At 38.9% G+C, this 26185-nt stretch overlaps 1 protein-coding gene across 1 annotated transcript in view; it reads right to left on the bottom strand.

Moving 5' to 3' along the window:
- Positions 1–5209: 5209 nt before the first annotated feature.
- Positions 5210–26185, bottom strand: part of MPDZ (multiple PDZ domain crumbs cell polarity complex component) — a 90930-nt gene continuing 69954 nt past the window's right edge. Inside the window, exons 32-49 of the mRNA XM_050912624.1 lie at positions 25040–25131; positions 24686–24776; positions 24281–24361; positions 23060–23152; positions 22893–22967; positions 21265–21442; positions 18683–18828; positions 18235–18318; positions 17939–18132; positions 17531–17678; positions 14232–14318; positions 12750–12846; positions 12045–12088; positions 10820–10942; positions 9776–9880; positions 9546–9658; positions 8331–8454; positions 5210–7470 (exon numbers count right to left, since the gene is read on the bottom strand). Coding sequence (XP_050768581.1) covers positions 7324–7470; positions 8331–8454; positions 9546–9658; positions 9776–9880; positions 10820–10942; positions 12045–12088; positions 12750–12846; positions 14232–14318; positions 17531–17678; positions 17939–18132; positions 18235–18318; positions 18683–18828; positions 21265–21442; positions 22893–22967; positions 23060–23152; positions 24281–24361; positions 24686–24776; positions 25040–25131 — 2022 coding nt within the window. The 3' untranslated portion in view covers positions 5210–7323. The remainder of the gene's footprint in view (positions 7471–8330; positions 8455–9545; positions 9659–9775; positions 9881–10819; positions 10943–12044; positions 12089–12749; positions 12847–14231; positions 14319–17530; positions 17679–17938; positions 18133–18234; positions 18319–18682; positions 18829–21264; positions 21443–22892; positions 22968–23059; positions 23153–24280; positions 24362–24685; positions 24777–25039; positions 25132–26185) is intronic.

The following is a 26185-nucleotide window of genomic DNA, read 5'->3' as shown; positions in this document are numbered from 1 at the left end:
CCCCACAAACACTGCATCAGTATCCCAGACCCAAACAGTTCTCAACTTCAAATAGGATTTCATTGCCCTGAAAGCACAAATTGGAATGTACTCCATTCTTAAACATACCAGGCTAATAGAAAAGATATATACACACATTAGAGAAAGGTTCATCGGGAATCATGATAATCACAATCTAATGGAGAAGAAAGATAATCCCTTTGCTGTAGTTTTTCCTGACATTAAAATACCTCAAATATTTACTCTCTTTTTAAAAATCCTTTGAGACCTATGGATAAAAAAGGGTTAGAGCGCCTATTTTAATTTCTTCCATGGAAGAAAAATCATGCCTAGAAGGAAATATCTGCAGGCTAATAGTTAGCATTTACACAGTACTATTCCCCAAACTACACATATATATGCACATATACGTGCGCGCATGCACACACACACACAAAGCCTTTGACATCCTCCCTTCACACATAATACCACCCCCCTAATACACATACAAATCAAAAGAAATGGGAGCAGGGGAAGTGCAGACAGGAATGGTTTGGCTGCTGGCAAAATAAATAGCTTCGAAGAGTCTCTGACTTCCTAGGGTGGAAAGAAGAGGATGCCATATGACAGCAAACAGTAAACTGTTAATGAGTTATTTCTACTAAATGCTAATATTCCATAAATCTGCACTTAAAGACAAAGGTCCAGTTATATTTTTTCTTCCAGCTCTAGTGACTGCAATAGGAAAAGTAAAGGCCTTTTTCCAGAGGGAAAGAGACTATATACGCAGAATTCTGACGGTCAGCTGCCATTTGACACGAACAAAAGCCAAGTTGTTCCTAGGAAGATAAGGCATAGATTGAAAAGTGCGTGCTTAGTTGTTATTAGGAAATTCAGCTCAGTCCAAGAGGTTCCCATCTTGTCTCGAGCAATTAACTTTCCTGGCCAGGACAGATTTATACTTATTGCAAAGGCTTTGTTAGACACACAATTTAACACAAAGGCAATCACTGCTGTCGTTCAGTGTTGTGAAAGGGGCTGTAAAATCTTCACCAGGAGACTGTGTCCACAAACATTTCTGTGAAGTAATTAACACCCATACCTGGTTAGAACAATCTCTGACTCTACATTAACAATAAATTTGAGTGGATTACTTCTCCTTATGGATATGCTTAAAAAGGGAAGTACATGCTAGAACTGGAGACAAAGGTAGAACAAATGCAGGTCCTCTGCATAATCTTTAAATTAAAGCCAAGACATTCAAGGCTAGATCTTAAAAAAAGCCCACAACCAACCAACCCACCCCTGACTTCTAGGACTACAAGTGAAGTTTGTCAGATTTGTGGTACACACCTGTATGCTGACTGACGAGAGCCTCGTATGCATCAATCCCATCAGGGAGTGACCCTGGAGCCTGCTATGCCCAGGTACGCGTTTCTAACCACCACATCTCTGAGAGAGCAAGTGCGTCAGGAATAGCATCAGAGCTTTTGTCCACCCAGGACCTAAACCTCAGAATTTCTCATACAGACAGAAACCTACAGTTATTCTTCCAAAATGCTGCTGGACGCTATTTTCCATGAAAGCATGACTTGCAAGGCAAATGGTGGAGCCTAAGCATTCTTTGTCTTTACAGGAACTTTTCCAGCACATGGGAATTCAGGCAGTGAATCATCTAGGTGCATGCAAAAAGAAGGTGCAGGTGCAGCTGGTATTATCCAGCGTTTAAGATCACCATGAAACAACACTGATTTACTACAGTAAATGTGTCACTTGTCCTATTTAAATCCCCAACTACCAAAACTGAAGTCTCTGGCCCAGACACTAGGTTTGGAGTTGCTTGGATTCCCCAAGAGAATTCTATCATTAAGAATGACATTTTCCTTTACTACCTGTATTTGTATATATTCATCAAAACCAAGAAAAATGACCTATCTGAAACAATGACTGAGCCATTTTTTTCATTCCAAGAACATCCAAAGAATAACACCTTACTAGCTCTTTGCAGGCACTTTACACTTGGGAAAAAGAATAAAATCTGGGAAGAAGAGTTGGTGTGAACTTACTAAAAAAGCATGACAAAAATATCAACACTATCACTTCTAACCATCTTCTGGTCTTGGTGACAGTAACAAAGGTTAATGCTTTCCCCATATGACAATCTTGATTATCATCTGTCCTCAGTGGTTCCTGTCACAAACAGGAATTCCTGTGAACATTTGCTGCTTTAACCATTAGAATTATATTGATATTTATATAACTCATCTGCAACACTGACCTTTCTACTCCCATGAGACATATTCACATTTAAGATTGAGTAATGAATGGATTTTTTCAAGCCAAAATAAAATGCGTATGTCTTTGACAGTTTCAGACAAAGATTCTCCCGAAACAGAGAATAATTCATTCCTATTAACTATCCAAGACGCTGCTCCCACTGCTTTTTGTGAAGTCCCCAATAATGTGAAACTCTGAAGCGCTGGACGCGGTGGCTATGGCATCCCCGTGATGAGAAGGTACTTGAAAGTTACAGCCTGCAAAGACTTTTAATGTGCCTCAACCTAAGTGCTTGTGTGAGGTGCCCAACAAGAAACTCAGGCTCCCTTATTTCCGTCTGGTGTGCAGTAGTGGAAACCTGATAATGCACCCTGAAGATGTACCCTGTGGTCTCAGTCTTCCCAGTCCTGGTATCGTGCACTCTTCCGTGGCTAAGAACACTGAGGAGCAGAAAAAAAGTTATGAAAACACATCAAACTGTGACACTCTGTTGTTGACCAGTGCTGAGAGTCTCAAAAAGGTATCCTACATTGCACAGAAATACTCATGAAGAACATTCACTCACTTTTAGCTATAATGCCTACCTTGCTCAGTCAAAGTGTAGTCTTAACTAAACTCGATTACGCTTAACAAAGTGTAGTCTTAACTAATAAACTGCCAATGGCTGAAATACCAGAAAACATTAACAAGTGTTGACAAATTCAAAGCCTCCCATCTTAGACAAAAACCTTTCACTTGTTTATCTATGGGTAAACTGGACATCTAACTGCAAGCACTTAAAATATCCAATGTAGCACTCTCAGCTAAGAACACAGATAAGATTCATTGTACATGACTGAAACATTCCATTTATGTAATTAAAAAAAAAAAGTTATATATTTAAACTACCTATCTGAAGATCAAAAAAAATGGACTGACCAGAAAGCAGTTTGATGAGAAAGACTAAGTGGAAGCCTGCTTAGTTCACTTTCTAAAAACAATTTGCTGCTGCAACTTAACAAAAAATCTTGAGTTAAAAATTAATAATCCAGTTTGGATAATTCTGTTACCTTCAACTGAGATGTACACAGCTTTCAGGATTAGTAGCTTATCAGAAATTATTCTCCTCTTCTTTCTACTGAAATAAGAGAAGCAACACGTATTTTTTTCTGCCCATTTCACATGACCATTTTCACTGGGAGTAGAAAGTTCAATAATATTGTGGAACGTTTTACCACAGGAGAATGAAAACATATGGCAAAAAGTTAGGAACATCGATCTACTTAGGCATCATCTTCCATTAGCAGGTATACTGTTCTCAAGTGTTTGAAATGGATCAGTTTAACCTGACAGTGTTAGCATTTTCCCGAATATTGGTAGCACAACTTCACAAGCTAACACATAACCCTGCAACAGTGGCTATGAAGTAAAATGCATTAAAATCAAGATCTACACAGCTGTTGAGGAAGACGCATGAGCTCCAATTCAGAAAGAAATAAAACCATCTTGTATATACACTGCCGGTGTTGAATATGCTAAGGACAGTGTTCACAGTTTTAATAGCATTTATAAAGGAAGTGAAAATTTTTATCTATTCTTAGTAGTTTCAAGTGGTGCCTAAGACAGAAGTGCTCCCTACACATGAATATTTTAGATGCTTCAAAGAATTTGTTTTTAAAGAGCAAGAAAAAGGTGTGTGTGGGAAACCACCACCAGCCTCTTTCCAATGTCACTCTCCCTTTGAGCTAAGGCTTCCTTTGCAAAGCACTATTAAAAGTACTAAGTTCCTCCATATTACTTGCAAGTCTCTGTCAGTAAAACAAAACATCTTTTTGCCACTTAAGAACAAAGATGACAACTTTTTTCCTCTTTTAGGTTTGGGGTGGGTTTTTTAGGCAAGTCCATGTTTAGGTCTACAGAATACACAGCTTCTTTTTTCTTTTAAAAAGAGGCCAAATAGGGTGACGGGAAGGGCATCCTCAATGGCTACTAAATTCCACCCACTCTTCCAACTGAGGATTACCAACACCATTGCTTCCATAAAGCTAACCCAGAAATAAAATCCAGCAGAGGAATGACTAGGAAAGTAGCCATGCCAATAATACCTGCTCACTGCCAAGAAATTAAATATGTGCATTCCCATGAGCCAGTTGTCCTTTGTCCAGTGGCACGCTTACAAAAAGTGACAGTCTCTTTCATTAATACCACTCTAAGATTACTAGCATTAAATACATGAGAGGTAAGCAGAGTTAAAAGAAAGGACTGGGTATCTGAACAGACAATGGGCTGGAGCCTTTAAGATGTCAGGCCCTTCAGCTCCAATCCTGTCAAGTCCCATAGTTAACACAGTCACACGGAAAAAACGTAACCAAAACCGGAAGACTTGGTAGAACTGGGGCCACAGTACCTAGCACCTTACAGCACTAACCCCTGTGATATGAAAGTTGCATTGAATACCAAATGATAAAGAAAACCAAACATCCTAAGCCTGCAAAGTTTATTACACATCATGGTCCAGTGCATGGCAACCACTAAGCAGTGGTTACGCAACAGCTTTCCCAGCGTGGGGCTTAGGGGAGATCGGGTGCTTCAGCAGCAGCGTGGGTCACAGCAAAAAGCAAAGTCTCAGGCTCCATGACTCACTGTTTCGATCCCTCATGGCAAGTCCCATGCCTGAAGGAAAGCTTTTTAAACAGACTGAACAATGATTAATGCTGTCTGTTTCAAAAAAGCAAGACAGGTTCATATTAATTCCTAGATAGTTTTGGTATCTGGTCTCATGGATTTGCTAAGAGTTTGCAAGTGAATATAAAACTCTTAAAATCCAAATAAAGCAATTTTTAGCAGATGCTTTAAGGTTCGCATATAGAGTAATGCCTTTTTTTTTTTATTAAATTGTTTTGAATTAGTCTTTCACAACAGAATGAATAATGCAAGCATGCCATTGTAAAGCAACCAGAAACACACCTGCAACTTTATTCTTCATCATGACAGTTTGGAATTTATTCACTTAAATCCTCTGTTTAGACACAACAGCAGTAACAAAATAGCTGCACACTACTTCTGTTACAAATATAGATACTATTTAAAGTAACTTTACATACTCTAATGTAGGCATTTCTCACTCTAACTAAGGAATAAGTACAGAAGAGGAATTCAATAACAACAGCATCCAGTAAGGGTACCATGTGTTTTCTTTCATCTTAGCCTACCACAGTGTAACTTCTAGAATAGTTAGAGAGACAAAAGAGGGTGGTTTTTTTAGTTAATTCACTTAGACATAGCTATCAATTCGTTAATACTATTTCACAGACATTCCTAATACTGTTTTTGTGTCCCACTAAAACAAATGCTAGCCTTTTGTATCTTCCCCTAATAATGGCCTGACCATTGCCTGCATTTTCAGTTCAGATTTCTCTTAAATGACAACTGACATGGTGGCCTTCTTGCTACAATTTTTTCTGCTAATTAACACAAAGGGTCTTGCTGCTAATTAGCATGCTAATTAGCTAGGTATTTTTCTCCCTTAAAAGACTTGCTGGAATTTTTCTGCAGGAAGGTAAATCATGGGCAAAGCGTGCTTTATCTGCCAGATTCCTAAAAGCCAGTTAGAAGGAGCAGAGGCAAAGGCAGGCTACAATCAGCTAAGGGTTTCAGCAAGTGCGGTTTTTGGATAAAGTTCTAGTGAGGATCCCAACTTAGGAAACTGAGGATGTTGATAAATTCATTGGCCACACTGCTGCCCAAAGAACGGCTCCATGGTTGCATCGTACTTACTAGACACTATCTGGTATTTGTGCCGCTAAAACTGGTAACCCCAAAACAATATTTGTGGCCCTCAAATCTCCTCTTCTGCTTAATGCTGATGGAGAAAGACATTCACTGCTGTCTTACTACTCACCTCCACTGAGAGGGATTTTCAGCCTTTTACCCACCCTCAACTCCTGGTTTTAGGCCTCCTCAGTCCAACAAGGACTCTACCTTTGCTGCTAGTGATAATGGCAGCAACACCATAACATCAACATCTTCCACCTTGGCTTCACCAATATCCACAAGTCTCTGTCTGCAGGTAAGTAAATGTGCCCTGAGTGGTTTGTGCGTGGCTCTGATTCAAGCAGCTCGCAGAAAAATCTGCACTGAGCCTGTAGTTAATCTTGCATGTTGGAAAAGGACAACCTTTGCTTACACACATTTCATATTGGGAAGGTTGCTATCACACCCATGTAGGCTAGAAAACACTACTATTACAAAAGAAAAGTCTAGTTCTTCTAATACTGCAGTTGCTGGGCACTCTCATTTACCAGGAGTAGCTTCCACTAGCAAACGGCTTTTTCAGCCCTCAACACCAGTCCTCTCCTTTCAAAACACACACAGACACCTCCCTGCCTCAAAAAAAAAAAAACAAACCACCCCAAACCCTCAAACCTAAGCCAAACTAAAACATAGTTTTCTTTTTTTTTGATACACCATGACTTAGGAAATTCAAACACACAAACAGACAAGCAAAAAAACCCACCCAAGTCATCCACCCAGCTCCTTCTACTTGGGCACTGTGAAATAATACAAATAACCATCTAAGTCCATTAATCATCTGCCCCCAGATTACATACTTTTCTTTCTTTTCCCAAAATTCCATATTTTGTTAATACTTTCTTTCTTCAATAACCTTATTTCTGTTTTCTGACTACTGCTGCCCATGCCACCCCCTTGTTGACTTTATCATTTTTCCAACGTACTTCAAATATCCAAAGCCTCTTAGCAAAACATTCCAGTTTTGTTGTGCGGTTATTAATGCAAACATTCTTTTTTTTTTTTTTTTTGGTGGCTTACGAGCATTCATTATAATACCAATAGGAAAAATATCCACGTCTTTCCATAGTTGACATAACTTCATCTCAGTGGTTTGACAGTAAGAGAAATACTTCTATTGTATACAAAAATATGGTTAAATGTTACTTTTCTTCAGTGTTGTAACACAGTCCTGTGAAGCTGGAAGAGTAAGAAGGCTATCTAAACATTTCCATTCTCTTTGCTATGCAGAATGTAAATAATATAGTCTTATTGACCCTACCCCTTTGGGCAGCCAGTTCACGACACAATAGTCAAAGTGACTGTTCCTTTTGTCCTTTTCAGAATAGCAACCGCTTCCTCATGGGTCACCCCTTCTAAACTTTGCCCATTCACAGCAATGATTTGATCGCCCCTCTTCAGGCGTCCATCTTCTGCTGCTGCACCCTGAAACAATACAACATGTAACTGCAGACTCATGCATTTCTTGTTCTCCCTGCCACACCGTCCTTATGGTCTGAATAAGATGGATTCAGTGCACAAAACCCCTTAAAAATTTTTTGATTTTCAATGATTCAAATACAGTCAATTGTAGTACAGCCTGCTAGTGCTGCAGTATGCCCTGCCCTGTCTAAGTTTCACAACATCTAGAAATCTGATCTACAGGATTTTTATATTCCCTTAACCCTGTTCATCCAGCTAGTATGTCATTTAAACTCTGCCATTATAGAAGTAAAATTTTCAAGACCTGAAGAAGTGTTCAGCAACTGGTATAAGAAATTCAGTAATCAAAACCCAGCTCTGTACTTTGACTTACCATAACAGTTTGGGATTCTTGATTCCAGTTTTCTCTGACTCAGGGCTGTTTCCTAGGGCAGTCCAAACTATCAAATCCAGGTCAGTACCTGAACGTCTCCAGAGGTCCAGACTGAGTTCAATTGTTTTGTCTTGGTCTACCTTTCAGACTCTCAGTCAAAATAAATAAAACAGTCCCTTCTACAACCTGAAGAAAATACACTCTAAACATATGGCAAGGGGGCTGTTTTTCTAAGTATGTGCACAAATCAAGTTCTGAGAGTTGAAGAAGACTCTGCCATATGCAGTCACATGCATTTGGAAATTCTGAGTCTTCCTAAGACTACAGCCTTCAAATGCTGCAAGCACATTTTGACCAGCACTTGCACTAAGGAAGAAAAGCTGTGAGAAACTGTAACAATCCTTTGGCTTCAAACTCAGGCCATGATTTAAGCTAGTAGCTGCTGTGAACTAACTAATAAATGGACTGTCTGAACAAATTTACACTTTACCTTTGCAAACACCGTCTTCACATAAATGGGTAAGTCTCCATGGGGACTGCCATAACCGCCCACAATACTAAAGCCTAGGCCGTCTGGTCCTCTATCCAGAGTAATGGTCTTGTACTGAGGAGGTCTAAGAAAAGGAAGAAGAGTATTGCGATGTTGTCTGAACTTATGATTTAACATGTAGAATATTCAACAAAAAACATTTCTCCTTTCAAGCTAAGCAATACATTTCCCTTTCCACTGTAACTACAAATGCTTTTATTATAATGAACTGGCTGTTTTAGTTCACGTAAAACACTATAACTGTCTAATGGTCTTGTTATTACTTAAAGGTAGCTATTTCAAACACCTCTTCCACCCAGCTCAGGGCATAGTTACAGCTGCAATGTCCCACTAACAGCGCTTACTAGTGAAGTAGAGATGCAATACCAGTACCTCCAATCTCCATAACAAACATCTACTTTAAAAATCCTGTAATCCATTAGACCTCCCAAAAATGTCTAAAATTAGCCCCAATAGTTTATGTTGGAAGGTTTAATTGCTTCTCTCCTCCTCTAATATATGACTGTGTATTTGTATGTATGCATTTATACAGACCGTTTGTAGGTGTATTTCCCCACATATACTTTGACTGTAAGAAATTTTGAAGTTCTATCTTTCGAAATAGATCTGTGTGCCTGAAGAACCCCATTCTCTCTTTCCCTGTTCCTAGAAGAAAAATGCCTCAGATTTATGACACAGTTTGAGGCAAAACCTGTTTACATAGCTGTACCTTGCAGTATACCAGAAGCAGTATGTATACCTTGTACACCAGAAAAGTTCGATGCTCCTGATAGCCCAGTGCTAGAAAGCACATTATAGAAACACAGGTACCACTGTGGAAAGGGCCTTGCTATTTAAGTCTGAGAAAAAACATTTTGGGTGTACCAATTAATCCCAGCTACCAAGGCTCAGTGAAACAAAGGAGGCCATATTTACAGAGAAGAAATCAAATCACATCATAACACTACAGAGGGGCAAAATAAAGCAGCACAGCAAATCACATAATGAAAAATGCAGAAGAGGATCTACGGCCTACAGGTCCCATGTATACCAAATGTGTAAGTCATGATTAAGTCAAACAATTCATCCATTATTTGCTAGAATTTCTAAGTTTTTTAGGTTGAGTTCCACCTAAAATAACATGCTACAGAGGTTGTATATTCTATAGTTACTGACCCTAAATCATCCTGAAAAATGCTTGTTGAAGTTAGTCCCACAAATGAAAGACTGGATGTAGGTGGATCCTGCTGCTGACCAGTTATGACACTCACTTCTCCTCCAGCTACAACCTAGGAATAGAGTTTGTAAACCAGTAAAATGTGAATGCTGATGCTAAAATAATTCATTGTAGCAGCTGGCAAAATAGTATTCAGAAAATATTCCAAATGTCACTGAAGATTTTTTACCTGCAACTCAATAGTGCCTGAAGCATTTTTTAAGAGACTAACAGCTTGGGAGTGAGTCATGCCCTCAGTAGATGTTCCACAGATGCTAACAATCCTGTCCCCAACCTGCAGAAGAAAATGTAGAAAATCTAACTAACAATAAGTTTAGTTACATAGATTTGTGACTTTCTTTTAACAATAGCAGATCTGCGTATTTGCAGTCAGCCAGATTTATCAGTGATATAGGGCAGGAAGAAAGAAATTAGCAACTGTTCACGATACATTTTCTCCTGAAGGCAAATCATCTTTGAACTACATAATGACCCAATATAAAGGTAGAAAATTCAACATCACAATGAGCAAATTACACTGGTTTAGTGTATTCTGTGTAAAAAAGTAATGATGCTTTACAGAATTGATCCTAACACTCTAGAAATATACAGCATGTAAAAGAAGAGATGCATTTTGCATGTCACCTGAAGATAGACAGACTGAAGTAGTGAATTATCAGAGATTATATGTTTGAATTCATCCTGAAATAACACTGTCCATTTTCCAAGGAGCATGAGTCAAATTCAACCACCTCTGGTACAGACTAGATATACAGTACGCTTGTAAGTGCTGTATCAGATAAGACCTCCCATTTAACTCAGAACCTAAAAAGTACTATCTCTATCCTAAGACAGATAAGCACAGAAAACATGAGAGATAAAACACACTGCATACATACGGTTGCAGGAATGACCACCACGCTCATCAGTGGAGCTCACTTGCAGAATCTATCATTCTGAACCACTCCCTCTAGTTTTCATTTTCACAAGCTGACCACCTCTATGACCCAAGATTGCTTTAGGACTTCCTTCCCAAAGTTTGTATCTTTCAGCAATTACCTTTTACTATGCTACCAATCTGAGTTACTGTTTTGTCAATCCAAACCACAAAAATTCTTGTCACAGCCAGAAGCACTTATGACTGTATCATTAAACTGCTAATTTATTGCCTGCCTAGAGTAATTACTGTGCATTACCCATGCAATCTGTACAACCTTCTTAACAATTAACTTACTCTGAGTTTCTGAGTCTGAGCTGCAACTCCATTCGGATGCATCATGGCAATAAATATAGGAACATCTCCAAGAGGACTTCCTACACCTCCAGCAATGCTCACTCCTAGCAAATCTGCAGGGCCCTGTTATTGTCATGAAAAAAGATTAGATTTTTCTGGAAAGAAAAACACATACAGAAAATTGTAGGCTTATCTCAAAAAATTACTAAAGCCCCTATCTTATGAAAATCAGAATTCCTATGTCTCAAGCCATTTTTTAAGCTAATACACTTTGTATCATTTCGAGACAGTGCAGAGAGCACAATGTATGTTTCTTCCTATCAGTGGTAGGTGACAATTTGCTGACTTAGTTGTACGTTTTATCTTAACTAAACTAAATACTCACAGAATTCAGCATCAGACCCTTAATGTCAGCACAGAAAGTCTGGGCAAGGAAAACTGGACAGATGGGATTGCTTGTCCTTAATATCGTCTATATCAATCTCCTATTATTAACCTTCTGAAGACTAAAATTAATCTTTATGCTCCCCCTAGTGTCCTATTGTTGAAGAACAAAACTAGCTGTTCACTACCGTACAACTACCTAATTGCCTAACTGCAAAAACTGCTACTGTAAACTGGTATTTGCAGATTCTACTGTAAAAAGAGAATGGCTAAACACAATCCATGTAATCAAGTGAACTACATGCCAGGCAAAGTAAAATAAATATAAATATTTTGAACAATCAGAAGCAGTCTGTGACTCAGTTCCCATGCTCCTGTAAATAAGGAAGTCGACAGAATTTCACAGTTGAAAACCTGGCAGCTGTCATGTAAAAGCCTACCCATTAAAAATATGTGTGAAGAAAAATATGAAATACCAAACAATGGGCTTGCAACTTTGGTACAGTTCCTCTGACTTCACTAAAACAGAGTCTGGATTTAATTCAGTCTGATAACAGTAAAACTAGGTCCCGTTATCTCTTACTAATCCTTCCTCTTTTTGCTTTCAAAACAGGTCACAAAATGTGATAGCATAAATCGTACTGATTTTACATAAAAATATAGGTAGTGGAGATGACACAGTCTTGACCTGAAAAGATGGGCAAATTAATTAGCTATTGCCACATCAATTCCTCTCTCAAAATGATTAACAGGGCCAGACTTCTTCCTTTCTGTAAACACATCTATTGACAACATCTACAAAACCTGTTCCTGATATATACCACTTCATGCTGTAACTTACCTTTTTTATTTCAACTGTTCTTAGTCCCTGTATTTCAGAAGCCGCTGTCAAATGAATTTAGAAAAAGAAAAGTTAAACTAGCATTTTTAGGAAACTTTTCCATTAAAGTTACCCAAACCACTATGATGATTCTAACTTTCTACTGGTTTATTGTAGACATATGTTTTAAGCAGATTTTGAAAGTGGCTGTCATTAAATTAATAGGATTGAAATACTTCTAGAATGGGTGAAAAAGTCATTAATTCTCTCCACTTAAATCACTTTTGGAATAAGACTGCTAAGCATGCTCAAATACAATAGAAAAAACTATTACTTGCTAGCAATACTTTGGTCAGAAGTAACTTTGTTCTAAATTTGAGCACAAGACAGCTATTCCACATCTATTCTAATTGAACTATACAGTATCTGGATTTCTATGAATGAGACAGCTTGACTGAAGACGTATTTAAATTAAATAGAAAATTATGGCTCAACTTAGATTCTCAATATGTAAACTGCTGGTATAACAAGCTGCTAATTTCTTTTATAAAAAGCTATTCAAAGATATATACAACATACTGTACAATAACCACCCCTGCAGCATTTTAATGACTAAGGAATCACTTTCAGGTCTACAGCACATAATGACAACATTTTAGAGAAAGTGTAAGATCTCAGCTACCAGTTCACATGTATAAAATACTGAAAGCACCAAAGAAACCTTACTGGTATTCTTCTTTAGACCACTTTCGAAGACCTCAGGTGCACTGGACCCAGAAACTGGGAAGCTGAACGATGAGCGACTGCCACTTCCTTCACTGACCTAAATACAGTGTTAGACTTGGATTAGAGAGCAGCTTCAGACACTCAATTGATAAAACTGTAACCCACTGTATTCAGTGGATTTTGCTGTATTTTATTTTTTCTGTGCCCAGTTAAAGCCGACACAGTGAACCTCCACATATTTCTTGGTCACTCTAGAGGGCTCCTTGTTTGAAACGTCGTTAGACCAACAGAGATTGCATGCCTACAACCCTATGCAATGCTTTGAAGTGCTGCTTCTGAGGGCCAGACTGTGCCCTTATATTTGCACCTTCTACCATCTCATACAGATCCTCTGGTGCAAAAGTTAGCCACAATTATCAAGGTAGGGACAGAATACAAAAGACATTTCTTTATACATCCTCATGTGTACTCTCACGTTCACCCACTGCATCAGCTAAAACTAAGATTAGGCTCTCCACTCAGCTTCATCTGCACAATTTCCAGAAAGATTTTCACTATACCTGCAGGGCAACGTAGAGGAATAACATGGCTCCCAGTGAGACTAGTTCACTGATTGTTACAGACTCTTCAAAACGTTCAACATCGGGAGCTTCTTCTTACTTAGCAACTTAGATTAAGATCGCCCAGAGCCTGCACGTTTTCACCTTGTTTGGCATGACCCGTTTTGAAGAGAGCCTAACATTTCAGTCTTATCCAGTCTTAACCTGCTCACTTGAAACTATTTAATGATGACATGTCTTAAAACTATTTATCTTCAGTACTTGATGATCTGCATACCCACTTTATAACCAGAGAAAGTTCCAAGGTAACTTGGGAGCTCTCAGAAATATAGCTCCTGCTGGAGAAAATCATGATGTGAGCTGCTACCAGATGAAGGATGCATTCAAATGCAGAAACTGATGCGAGTTTATAACACTCCACCACTAGACCAACAATAAAATAAATAAACTTGAGAGAAGCCTGATGGAAAGGGTGCAGGTTTCCTGCTTCTGATGACCAAGATTACGGTAAGAATATGCAAGGAGTGGAGAAATTCACTAAGTTTACTGAAACAATACTCCATTGCATGCCAAGCACTCCAAAAATAACAGGTTTAAAGTCCACTCCAACTTCTTCTGGTATCGATGAGAATCAGAGCTCTCTCTGCTTCTCAGGCTGGAGCTATAAAAACCAGACTAGGCGACACAGCAAAGCCATTTCTGGATTACATTTTTGGCTGGATCATGTCTTTAACAGATACAATACGCTAAAGTGAACATATAAAATAGTTACTGAAAAGCTGCAAAGTAGATAAAAACTACTTTTCTTCATCTTGGATCAGGTATGTGGAAAATCATTGTCATCATAAAACCAATTCTTTTTATTTGCTTTCATTATTTAACAACTATTTCTTCCAAACTAAACAGTTTTACAGTTACACACCTGGCTGCTCTGGGATGTTCTCCTCTCGGAGTGGAACGGACCAGCTTTTATTCTTCCGACCTCTAGTCTTACTGTACCTAATGAACACTGAAGAACCAGTCACTTGTAACACATCTCTTCTGTCTACAACATTAAAGCTTATGACAATATTTAAGTCACTTATTAGATGGTGGAAGAAGAAAGAACTATGGACAGAGGGGAAAATAACAGGCTAACAACCCTGCGATGAGCACTGAGCAGACAGAGCTCATGGCAGGATCAGAGCCATACAAACTAAGTACACCATGATATTCAATACTGAGCAGGGTACTTTTTGGATTAACCACTATTACAATACAGATGTGAAAATTACACAAGATGACTAATTCTGTTACCTTTCACTTAACAGGGAGTAGTTTTGGCTTCTCAATTGTAATGTCAACATATATTTTCAAAATGGCATTTTTCAAGGAATAGTGAAATTGAGTATTTTCACAGTAAGCACTAAAAATAGTGTAACGCTTCAAAGTGTTAATCATTATTTCTGTTGATATGACTGAGAACATGGTATTTAAGCTGGTAGTTAGTCATCTCTCTCCCACTCTTGAAATTATCTGTTACTCTGGATCCATACCAACATAATTCAAGAAATTTTGGGCAGGAAGTTTTCCAAACATCTATCTGTAGTTTAAGTGACCTTTCTGCATCAGCAACAGGAAGCTGGGTGATATGGACTGTTTGCACATTGGAAAATCCTCCCACTACTCTTTAAGCTTTTAATTATACTACTAAGTATTTACACGTCTGCATAAAATGCATGTCTGAAGAAAATTCACCCTGCAATCAAATATTTAGAAACCAAGACCGTAGCCTGATTTTGGAAACAGATAGGTAAGTTATTACCACAAACAACATTTAGAAAACTGGACTTCTGAAATAATACAAGTAGCGTCAAAAGAAGACCACCTATCTGCAACGTATTCAAATGGAGAAAATTCCAAGTTTTGTTGCTATTTTGCTTTTCCTTCTTTCTTCCATTGAGAAGTTGTTAGTATGAAATTCTGTATCCAAAGAAATTAGTATTACATAAGTTTGCCTTTATTTATCACTCTTTAGTTGTATTACCCTAAGAGAGGTTCATGTATTTGTCAGAAAATTCACAGTAAGAAATAGACCAATATATCAAAGCCAACAACAGGACACATTCATTCAAATACGGTTTCCATATCTCATATCCTGTTGCTATTCTCTTAGGAGTGACACTAAAGAGATTTATTACTAAATTGCTTTTTATTTTTTAAATAATGTTGACTTCTCTATGTCCTGGGAAAGACTTGATCAAAGCTCAGGCAAAACCATTCTTTCCTGCTTGTATGAATTGACTCATATTAAACCATGCAGACGACTCTTACCCAAAATGGAAAACTGAGGAAGTAATCTATGTACCTAAAATTACCACATCCTCGCATAAAATGCAAACCCACAAATGAGGTTTAAAGGTTATAATATGTGAAAGTGGGAGGTAATACTTTCCAACTGAACTTGTGAATAAATCAATCCACATTTAGTTTTACTACAGCTTTCCCTCTCTTCCTGAAATCTCCCATTTGACAAATCCGTAAGTCAAATGAGGGGAAAAATGATCAGCTTTTCACGTTTTAGGGTTATGTAAAAAGAAACACTGCAAGAACAGGCGGAATTCTCAGCCTGATGACACATTCTAGAGGTCTCATGCTGCTTAAACTACATTGGGATTTTCCAAAGATTATAAATATTTGTCTAGCAAAATACATTTCAGGCAGTTCAAGACAATTCACTCCTAGATCTTACTCTCATGAATGAAAATAGAACTGATACCTGAACTAAAAATGGTGACTGCCTACATGTGAGTGATCATGCTTTACTCCATTTATACTGTGTGAACAAAACAGAATTGGTAACAATAATGTATCCAAGGTATTTTAAAAGCCTCATTTCTCAGGGCTAGGACAATTAATTACAAGTACTACTGAGTGGGATGAAGTATTTAAAACATGAATATACGAATGGTAAGTGGGAACTAAGAATCTTCAATTAGATACTCCAAAATGCTTGCCAAAATGAAAGAAACTTTCCACATAAAATGGCATTTTAGTTTAGAGGAGATGTAAAAGTGCAGCATATGAAGAAGAAACGCACTGTCCTTAGATAAAATAAAGTATCAAGTAAGAATGGAAAAGTACTATTACCCCAGAAGAGTCCTACTAACAAGTTCACTGTCAGAACACAGACCCACTTCTGGCATTCTCACTTACAGGCATATGCTGAAAATACAGAAAAAGTGTTCCTACCTCCGCTTTCTACTTCCCCCTCCCTCCCTGTCCGTCCCCGCCCCCCCGCCCCCCCCCCCCCCCCCCCCCAAAAAAAAACCAACAAAAAAAGCTTGAGGAACTCTTCAAGACCTGAAGACCTGGAAAAATATACCTTTGAATGGGAGTGCAAAGAAGCATGACTGTGTATCTATGTATCCAAGAGTCAGCGATGAGCAGTGGCTGTTAAATTTTTTCCAATGGAACAGTTTTCCATTGGAAAATGCTGACTTGATGGAATCCTTACCATGCAGCAGGAATGCCTCAAAACCCTGGATAGAAAACAGACAAGCTGGCTGACCAGCTGGACTTCCTGCCAGACCACAGGAAATGTTGTGTATCTGACTTCACTCCAATTTGGAAATAGGGGGAGGACATCAGAAGCACAAAATTTATTGAGTGCAGAAATTCTGGTTTCAAGAGCTGCAGATAGGAGTTTACTTCAGTTATCTTTGTGAGAAAGCAATTTCTTATACTAGATGCCTTGGCCACTGGAAAATGCATTCTAGTATTTAACGGATGTAAGGTGACACTAGACATACACACACACACACACAACAAAAAAAGATGGAACATTGTCAACTATAAAAGTAATCACTTTTTGGCACAACTACTCTGATGAATTCTCCATCATTTAAAGTCAGTTCTGCATATCTTTCTAAAAATGTGAGATAGTTAACCAGTTATCAGTTTGTTGGAGAAAATACAGTGTTAAGTTTTAGGTTGTTCTAGGTAATGGTCTTCTATTGCCCTACAAACATATGGCACTCTGCACCACCACTACTCCCATTTTCATCAGGCAAAGTATCAAAATCTGAAAGCTCTAGACTTTAGGAAGCTTAAATTTGGGTCCACAGCTCATTCTCACTGACATCTCAATAACAGTCTGAACTCAGTCTGAATAAAGCTAAAGCTTTAAAAAAATCTGGATCTCAAGTCTTCACTTTTATCCACCTTCTCTTTTTTCAATACCTTTAGCAAAGCTGCAACAGCCTCCTGGTTAGCATTTCGAACATCTTCTCCGTTCACTGTCAATATCTGATCTCCTTGCATCAGTCTCCCATCTGTATCTGCTATTCCTCCTTTGACGATGTCTGACACAAACACTCCCGTATCATTTCTGCAAATACACACATGAATTTTGCATTACAGTATTGTTTGAGGGCCACTTTTATGGCTTGCTATTGAGAACACAATAAACATTGTCTCATTTTTCTGTTGAGTAACGTTGGGCTAGTTCCTGTAGGAATGGCCAATTAGCTTAGGCACAAAAATGACATGTGCGGCCTTCAAGCCCACAGGATCTGAGCACCAGATGCCAACAGAAACATGAGCATGCCCAGCAAGTCCCAGACATTGACTCTCTAGGTACATTCATACCTTTTCCCAACAATACTCAGCCCAAGGCCTTTGCCAGGCTTCTTCTGGAGCTCTATATTGAGTACATCATACATGTCTTCCTCCTTGTACTGGGCCTCATCTCTGTACACAGTCAGACGAACTTTTTGGGGAGTCTGTCGGAGGACATTTATCGCTTCATCATGTGTGGCATTCCTGAGGTCAATCCCGTTCACCTGCAATGAAAGCATACAATGATAAAGTGTGCAGGACCTTAGACAAACAGAAGATGCCTAGCTAGCAAATGACAATAAAAGCAACCAAAGAAACCACCACACCTCTAATATCTGATCCCCAGCCCACAGTCTTCCATCTTTAGATGCTGCTCCTTCTTCATATACTTCATGGATAATGATTGCTCCCTGTGGATAAATAAAACAAAAATAAATTGCATGTTGAAAGAACATGCCCCTAGTTTGAACCAAGAGCAAGTGAAAATTCCTACTATAATTCATCAGTGATAAACAAAACAGTCAGATGTATGATGAACAAATTACCAAAACATTTAAGAATTTCATTTATACTTTCAATTTTAAAAGTGCTTTTTTTCTTTTTTTTTTTACTCCCCCGCTCCCCCCCCCCCCCCCCCCCCCCCGCCCCCAACTGGTATCTTTGGTATCTTTCTATAACTGCTACAGAAACTAATGAAGAAAAAATCTCTTCTATCAGACATTTTAATTTCATCATTGTTATTTCACTTGAGTGACACATATTTTTCCAACCAACCAGCAAAGTGTCTGCTCCTCCAACAATGCTCAGACCAAGACCAGTCCGCCCTTTGGAGATATCAATGGTTGTTTCACATCCAGGAATGATGGGACAAGTAGCTGGGTCAGAGGCTAACATGGCTGGAGTTGAAGATCTGCTTGTGTCTAAAACAAGAATTAAAAAACCTGATTACAGTAAGAGGGCTCGGTATTAGAAAAGTGAGTTTAAAACAGCGTTTTGAGAGACCATTGACAGCCCTACAGCAACAGCTGAACAGCTGACCTACAGAGGATGATGCTGCCAACTCTCCCTTCCCCTCAGACAAGTACTCATCTGCAGTTTTAATCGCAGTTGTCCTGCTTTTATACCATCAAGTACCTGGATCACAGTCTGGATAGCCGAAGAAGCTATCGAAGCCGAACACAACAGATTCTGTTTAGGATAGAATTTAATTTAAACATCTATACCAGCAACTATGCAATGTAGATCGGAGATAAATGAAGTACATAGTATGTACTAAATACATGTATTCAAGGATGTCAGCCCTGCACTTTCACAATGGGTCAAGTCAAGGTCCATCTAACTGAAAACTCCGTCTCAGACTCAGATCTGTACCATGAGAAAGAATATTAAGTATGAATGAAATACAGTGGTATTTCAGAAGTCCACCAATCCATGGTCAAGTCAAAGGTTTTACACACTTCATTGTATTTAGTGGCTCTCAAAAGGAACTTTTTTACACCAGCTCAACTTTTAACTGGCCACTGACACAGCTTTTGGAAGCAGTAAGTTTTGTAGTGTAAATATATATTCTTATAGTGCAAATATATATGGCATCGTTATGTAGCAATTTATCTGTAAATTCAGTATCTCTGGTACATCACAAGTGGATCTTTGCTTCAGTATTTTAGTCAGTTCTGTATCCTTCACAGACAAAAAAAGTTAAAAATACTAGGAGGGGATATTGTGTAGCAACTAAAGGAAAGAATCTGCAATCGAAATGTCTGGGAAGTTCAGATTATCTCTATCACTGATGTTCTCTGTGCTTTAAAGAAACACCAAAATTACATTTTTTCCAAAAGGTAAAAACAAGCATCTAAATCCTTTTGAGGCACTTTAAAAGGGCATTGATTAAAAGAAGTTCCACTGAAACTAACAGAGGACTTGACCATTCAGAAATACGGATTTATGTTAGACAGATACTTAGGTATAGCGTGAGCAATACGTCCTGCAGGAACAGTAAGCCTCAAAACTAAGAGTCTTGGCCTCTGAAGGGCACCAGAAGGGCAATTAAGACTTTTTAGGGGTAAAGCTTCTGTGCGAGTACAGAACAGGTTACTGCTCTGTTATGCAAGTTCGTGTGTATGATGAGCAACTGCTCAAGCTTAGTTTGAGCTGAGTACAAGAGTCAAGGCTTAAGTATATTAATTCTGTCCAGAAGGCATAAAATGTACATGAAACACATGAACTGAAGAATTGGAAGGGAGTCTTGGTATGCAAGGTTGACCTCATCTAGATAGCTGCATCAGTACAGGGCCAAAAATTGTGTACATAGCACTGCTGGAAACACCAAAGTTGGGCAGAGATGTAGTAGAAATCAGACCAACAGGGAAAAAGTAGTTAGGGATGGGTTGCTTATTTGGAAGGAGTCGGTGCAGAGAAAACAAGGTGCAGGGGCAGCAAAAAGGTGGGCTTGGTAAAAGAAAGACAAGGAATAAATTAATAAATCAGGTGGAGAATGAAGAGGAAAGAGATCTTCCAACAGCTGGGTTGTGGATGCCTGTAAATGGTAGTGAAACCAAGTTGCAATCTCAAATCCCCAGGATGCTGCAGGGAGCACTGCTGAAATCTCCATCAGGTCTTTATCCCTAAGACTTGCTGTGGCAGGGTGGAGATGGAAGAGATAGACTTGGACAAAGCAATAGATTTTACCCTAAAACTAAATGCAGAGGGGAAGACAACAGAATTATTACCTAGTAGGTCTCCCGTGTGTTTCTTAAGATTTCTTTATAGTAGTACAATTGCGTATCAATACTACTGCTAGTAATAAGCAACAGAAATGTGACTCAGTAATACTTGCAGTGACGTACATATAAATTAACTGATGTGCGCATTACTCAATTAAGTTATTATTAGCTTCTTAGTAGTGTGTTACTTAACCAATAACCACGATCAATCACTTGCATCTCGACTCTCCACTCTAAAGGGGGAGAGTCAAATGCAGCTAGTCACAGATGGCAAGACAGTCTCAACCATTCCCCTGTTCTAGGAAAGATGTCATGACTTTTCTCCCTCAAGGAATGCCTCCCACTTAGTTCTAGACAACCATGACAGAGGCACCCGCTGCACAGCCTTTGGGAGGGAGAAGGAAATCCCTCCATCCTCCCGCCTCTACAACAGGCCAGTGAGAAGGCAAGAGGTAGGTCTTCAGTGTACAGCCTCACTACTTTATTTAGACGAATCTGTAATCCAAAAGTACTAGAAAATGCAACTCAGAAGACAGCTGAGTGCATACAAAAAGAGAAAACTTGTTTACAAGCTGGGTCTTCATCTTTTATGTCACAACCCCAGTGAAGACAGACACACAAGGAGAACCTTACTTTTGACTGCTTCTGGTTCTGGTGAGCTGGAAGAGGGGACAGTTGCTGGCGGCTGCGTATTCCTCCTCTCTGCTGCAGCAGTGCTGGAAGGGACTGGTGCTGCAGTCTGGCTATCCGTCTCTGCTGAGCTGATTGTAAGCCTCACCATAGTTTTGGATGTCTTCAGGAGACTAATAAACTGAATGGTAAAGAGAAAAGCTGGTGAAGAGTGTAACTGGACTGTTCAGTTGTAAAACAAAACTAAAGCAGAAGAACTGTTCTGGAAACTGGAGCTACAAGTCACAATCCTGCAGGTTTTCCTGGTAATGAACAAGGACAAATATTGATGTTTTTTATAAGAAACAGCAATAGAGTTAACTGTGGGCCAGACCTGGCTGATGTTAATCAAGTAGCTTCCATGAAACTTTGCCAACTATACCAGACGAGAATGTGGCGGTCTTTTGATGGCTTCTCTGGACAAAATACTATGTTTATAGCCATTATTAGAAAAATCTGAAAACCAGTATTGTCTTTTAATGCTTGGGTGGGGCCCAATTCTGATCCCACAGAAGTCAATGCCAAAACATCTACTGGTTTAAATAAATGTGCTACTGCCATCCTAGCTCCTTAATCAGATGCACAGCTGGAATGAAAATCTGAAAATACTACCTGAACTGTGGGAGGGAGAGAAGGACACTAGGGTGTAATGCAAAATCTAGTTTAAAGGGATACTGAAGAACCTTCAAAATTAATTGCCATCTCACAGAAAAGACACCAAATCCTGCCGAGACCTTACATTTCAGTAGAATTAGAACTATTTTCAGAAATTACTTACTCAATCTCTCTGTCTCTTCTTCCAAAGCCTACCTACTTCCCTGCAGACAGCTTCACTATCTCTTACTCATTTACTGCTTCAGAGATAGTAGTGCATCAAAGAGTAAGATGGATGCTCTTGTAATTGCCCTTTAACAAACAGAAAGTAATCTCATGCCTAAAGAATCACTTTTCTTGGTAGCAAGGCAGGTGCTAGAAAAAAATCCCTCCTTGATTCATTACAGAACCCAAATCGAGTTTGCAGAGCTAGAAGTTAGAAATAAATCTTGTTACTTAGGAATGGAGATAGTTTTCTCCAAAGGGTTGAAATACCAGGCTTGGAATATAATGAGGCCATTATTACAGACACTCTTCATGTATAAGCACAGCTCATGGCCTGATTTACCACTGATGCAACTCACCCATGTAAATTTACGTACATTAATTTTACTGGTTCTAATACTTTCAAAGTGGAGTAGCTATGAAGAGTCATTACTCAGTGATAGTTCATGGCTTTTAGCCCACACCTAAGTGCCTCTCAGTCATAAGATCTGAACCACGGGGGGGGGGGGGGGAAATCACATTTGTAGCACAGAGATAGACGATTCATGTAATGCATTAATGTAAAATAGCAGCTGAGCTTTAAATTCAGGCTTTAGCTTATTCTGCAGTAGTTTCCTTATCCAGGCGATGCCTGTGGATATTTGGTTCTTTAGTCAGCTTTGAAAATGAAGTCAGAGAATAGTCATGAAAGCCTCACTGGTTCGTTTAAGACACAATCATCTCCTACATTAAGTGGTGTGATTTCTGCAACATTCCTAACACTTCAGAAGCACCTTTTCTACTGGATATCCCACAACAATTTCATCATCCACTGCCAGGATCCGATCTCCAACTTTGATTCGTCCATCCTGGAAGCAACATAGAATAAAAAACATAAGCTCTGGATGCTACTGCAAAAAACATTTTTCATTCCCTATTTGGATTTTAAATGTTCTCACACCTTTGCTGCTGCACCATGATCTGTTAAGCTCTTAATAACTACTCCATTAATTGTGTCTTCTTCACTAATGGCAATTCCAAAGCCTCCTTGATCCTGGGGCAAACAGAAAAATGCAAATGGTTAGATACCGTGTTTATCAGAATGTTAGAATACATCCAGTAAAGACTAGTGAAGCTTGCAGACACAACAAAAGTTTGGGTTTTCACAATGCATCGATGTTTTTGTTTTAAACTAATCTATTTCTGAAACAGATTTTGCCAACCTGCAAACAGTATATTGGCTACCAAGATAAATCTGAAACACTACTAAATCCAAATCCACTCCTTTGAAACTTACAAGGTCAATTGTGATTCAGTTGTTAAATTCATAAATAGGAGTAAGAAACACAAAATATTACAGGTAAATATTTATTTACCTACAAACTGAGGTAAATAAAACTTCATGATATAGCTTAAACTCATTATTTGAAACCACAGGAAAAATACACACAGGAGTGGAAAATACAGAGGATAGAAAAATGTATGCTCTTCCCATGAAATTAGTAAAAATTTGTGGCAGAGTGAAATTTCCCTAATGCTTTCACCTAAAATTAAATCATCCAGATACTATCATCTGTAAGATACTTTCCTGGTTAATAATGGAAGGCTAGATGCCTTCCAAGGAGAAAAACTTACCAACAGTCTGCAAGGCTCTATCCTTATGTCCACTGAATGCAACTGTCTTCTCTATGTCATAAGCAGGAGCAGCAATTTTTCCACCCTCATTTGGAAGCTTCATAGTTACAGAACACCTGGCCGTTTTCTCCCAGCTGCACCATTTCCACTAAATATGGGGGGGGGGGGGGGGGGGGGGGGGGGGGGCTTTGGTGCTTGTAATGTGCTAATTCATTTACTTTGAACAACTATGGCAATGATTTTACCTGAGGTACCACCAGCATCTGGTTACCAAAAGTTTTGCAAACAGGACAGGAGGTGACTTCTTCCAGAGACACAGAGCAACTGGCAAATTTATGTGAAGTTAAAGAGACTCATGAGATTGCCAAAGACAGTCATTACGTCAGGAAAACTTTGGGGTCCATTCACAAATAGGAAGGGAAGACCTCTAGAAATCTCTGACTTCCAGTAAGAGACAAAGTTGTTTGCCCTAAGAGGGACTTCATTACAAAAAAGCAAGCTAGTGAATAAAAATGTGGCTGATGTAAATTTAATTTTCAGCACATACCTTAGGGAGTTCCACATACTGAATGTTTTTACATGAACTGAAGTCAGAACAAGCACTGGAGTTTGCAGCACTGATATCAATCTAACAGAAAATGAAAACATAACCGTGAGCAACTATATTCAACATTTTGCATCAAAATAAAGCAGCGCACAAACATTTAAAGTGGGTCTGATCATTTTCTGGATTCATTTAAACTGCTATAACCCTATTCATGGGAATGATAGATTTACTTCATAGCTTAGATGAACATAAAATAAAACAGAGTTGAGCACAGCTGTACTAAATCTAGCAGCTTTACTTGGATTTCTTTTTCTTTTGTATTATTTGCTAAGCAGACACGGCACTCCTCTATCCAGAACAATGTTAGTATCTCAGTCAAATGAGAAAAACAAAAGTTTACTTTACCTCTTGATGTTGAAGTGTCCCTGAAGTACACTGTGAAGCCTCTGCTGACTTTGCAGGGCAAACAGCCATCTGATTTAATGCATCTTTATTTCTACAATAGATTCAGTTAAAGAATGTATTAAGAATGTACAGCACCATATTTCTTAGAACAAGTTTAAGTCTAGTGCTTTATTTCTGGCACTCACAATGTAAATATCAAAACAGAAGATTCAAGACGTGTTTAACAACTACTAAGAACTGGGTTCAAAAGCACATCTATCTTAACAAAATTAAAAATAAAACAGAAACACTCTATGCAAAACTTGAGCATATTAAAAATAAACCTTTTTAGCCAAACCTTTAACCAGAACTTACCTGATAAAGATTATTTTTACTTTAGATGGTGCACATTTGATTATTGAGGAAGCATTCTGATGAGTCCTTCCATAGAGTATTTGCCCATTTATCTATATAAAGGAAGGCAGCAATTATTTCTCAAAATATTTTAATTCCCTTAAACTAATTTTTAAGCCTTAAAAAAATCCATTATCCCACATCACTGGCTAAAGCAGCAATTGTATTAAAATAACAGAGTATGCTGTGTCCTGCTGTCACTCCCTTCTTTCAGTAAAAAATTCCTTGTAGTTTGATTTCAGACTAACACTGTCACAGTGCTAAAACTGCCATTCTCTGAGTTATACTGGGTTGACTTGGCACATCATCTATTTCCACTTGCCACTGATCACCTCATGACTGATGTGGTGATAAAGCAGGGCCATGGGAAATTCTAACCATAACAAATAAATGAATTGCTGATATCAAGCAACGAGATTGCTATTATTTATCGAATCTCAGCTCTGAGCCAGGCACTTTATACACAGGAGTCTGAATGATGGTGCATTCACAATCTGAAGATTTGACCTGACAATCATTGTCTTCATTTGGCAGAGCAGACGCACTGAAACCCCTTGAAGCTCCTATGAATCAGATATGATTGGAGGTATCAGTGTGAATTTGCAGAATAAGGCCATTACTTGCTCACATTTTATTAGTTGCATTTGTTCTTGGAAATGGGAAACTACAGTGCAGAAGTTCTCTCTTAGAAAGGGGAAATGATTGGAAAAGGACAGCTTGGACCTACACAAAGGGAAACTAATGCAACACACACCGAGGCAGTACTAACAGAAGCAGAGAAGCAGCGAACAGTGAGCAACAGACGCAAGACACTGAACTGAGGGTTGAGCATAACAGCAACCCTTCAGCTCTCATGCAGGCTGTGTCCACCAGGCATGGTCACGGGGATACTGAGCCCTGTCATTTACATTTGAGGTGACAATCCAGATGCAGTACTGCTTCCAGTGTTTGCCGTGGGCTTGTGAAGAACCACGGTCAGGCTGTCAGCTGGGGGACAGGGCATGGCCCGCCACAGCTGAAGGACAGCTACTTGGGAACATAAGGAGCGAGTTCAGATGTCTCCTCTCTGAAGAGGCTGAGACAATCTCTTAGTATCAGTTTGCAGGT

Source organism: Gymnogyps californianus, chromosome Z, assembly GCF_018139145.2.
Source record: "Gymnogyps californianus isolate 813 chromosome Z, ASM1813914v2, whole genome shotgun sequence".
Taxonomy (NCBI): domain Eukaryota; kingdom Metazoa; phylum Chordata; class Aves; order Accipitriformes; family Cathartidae; genus Gymnogyps; species Gymnogyps californianus.
Note: the sequence above shows the minus strand (reverse complement) of the source record. Positions and strands in the feature narration are given on the sequence as shown.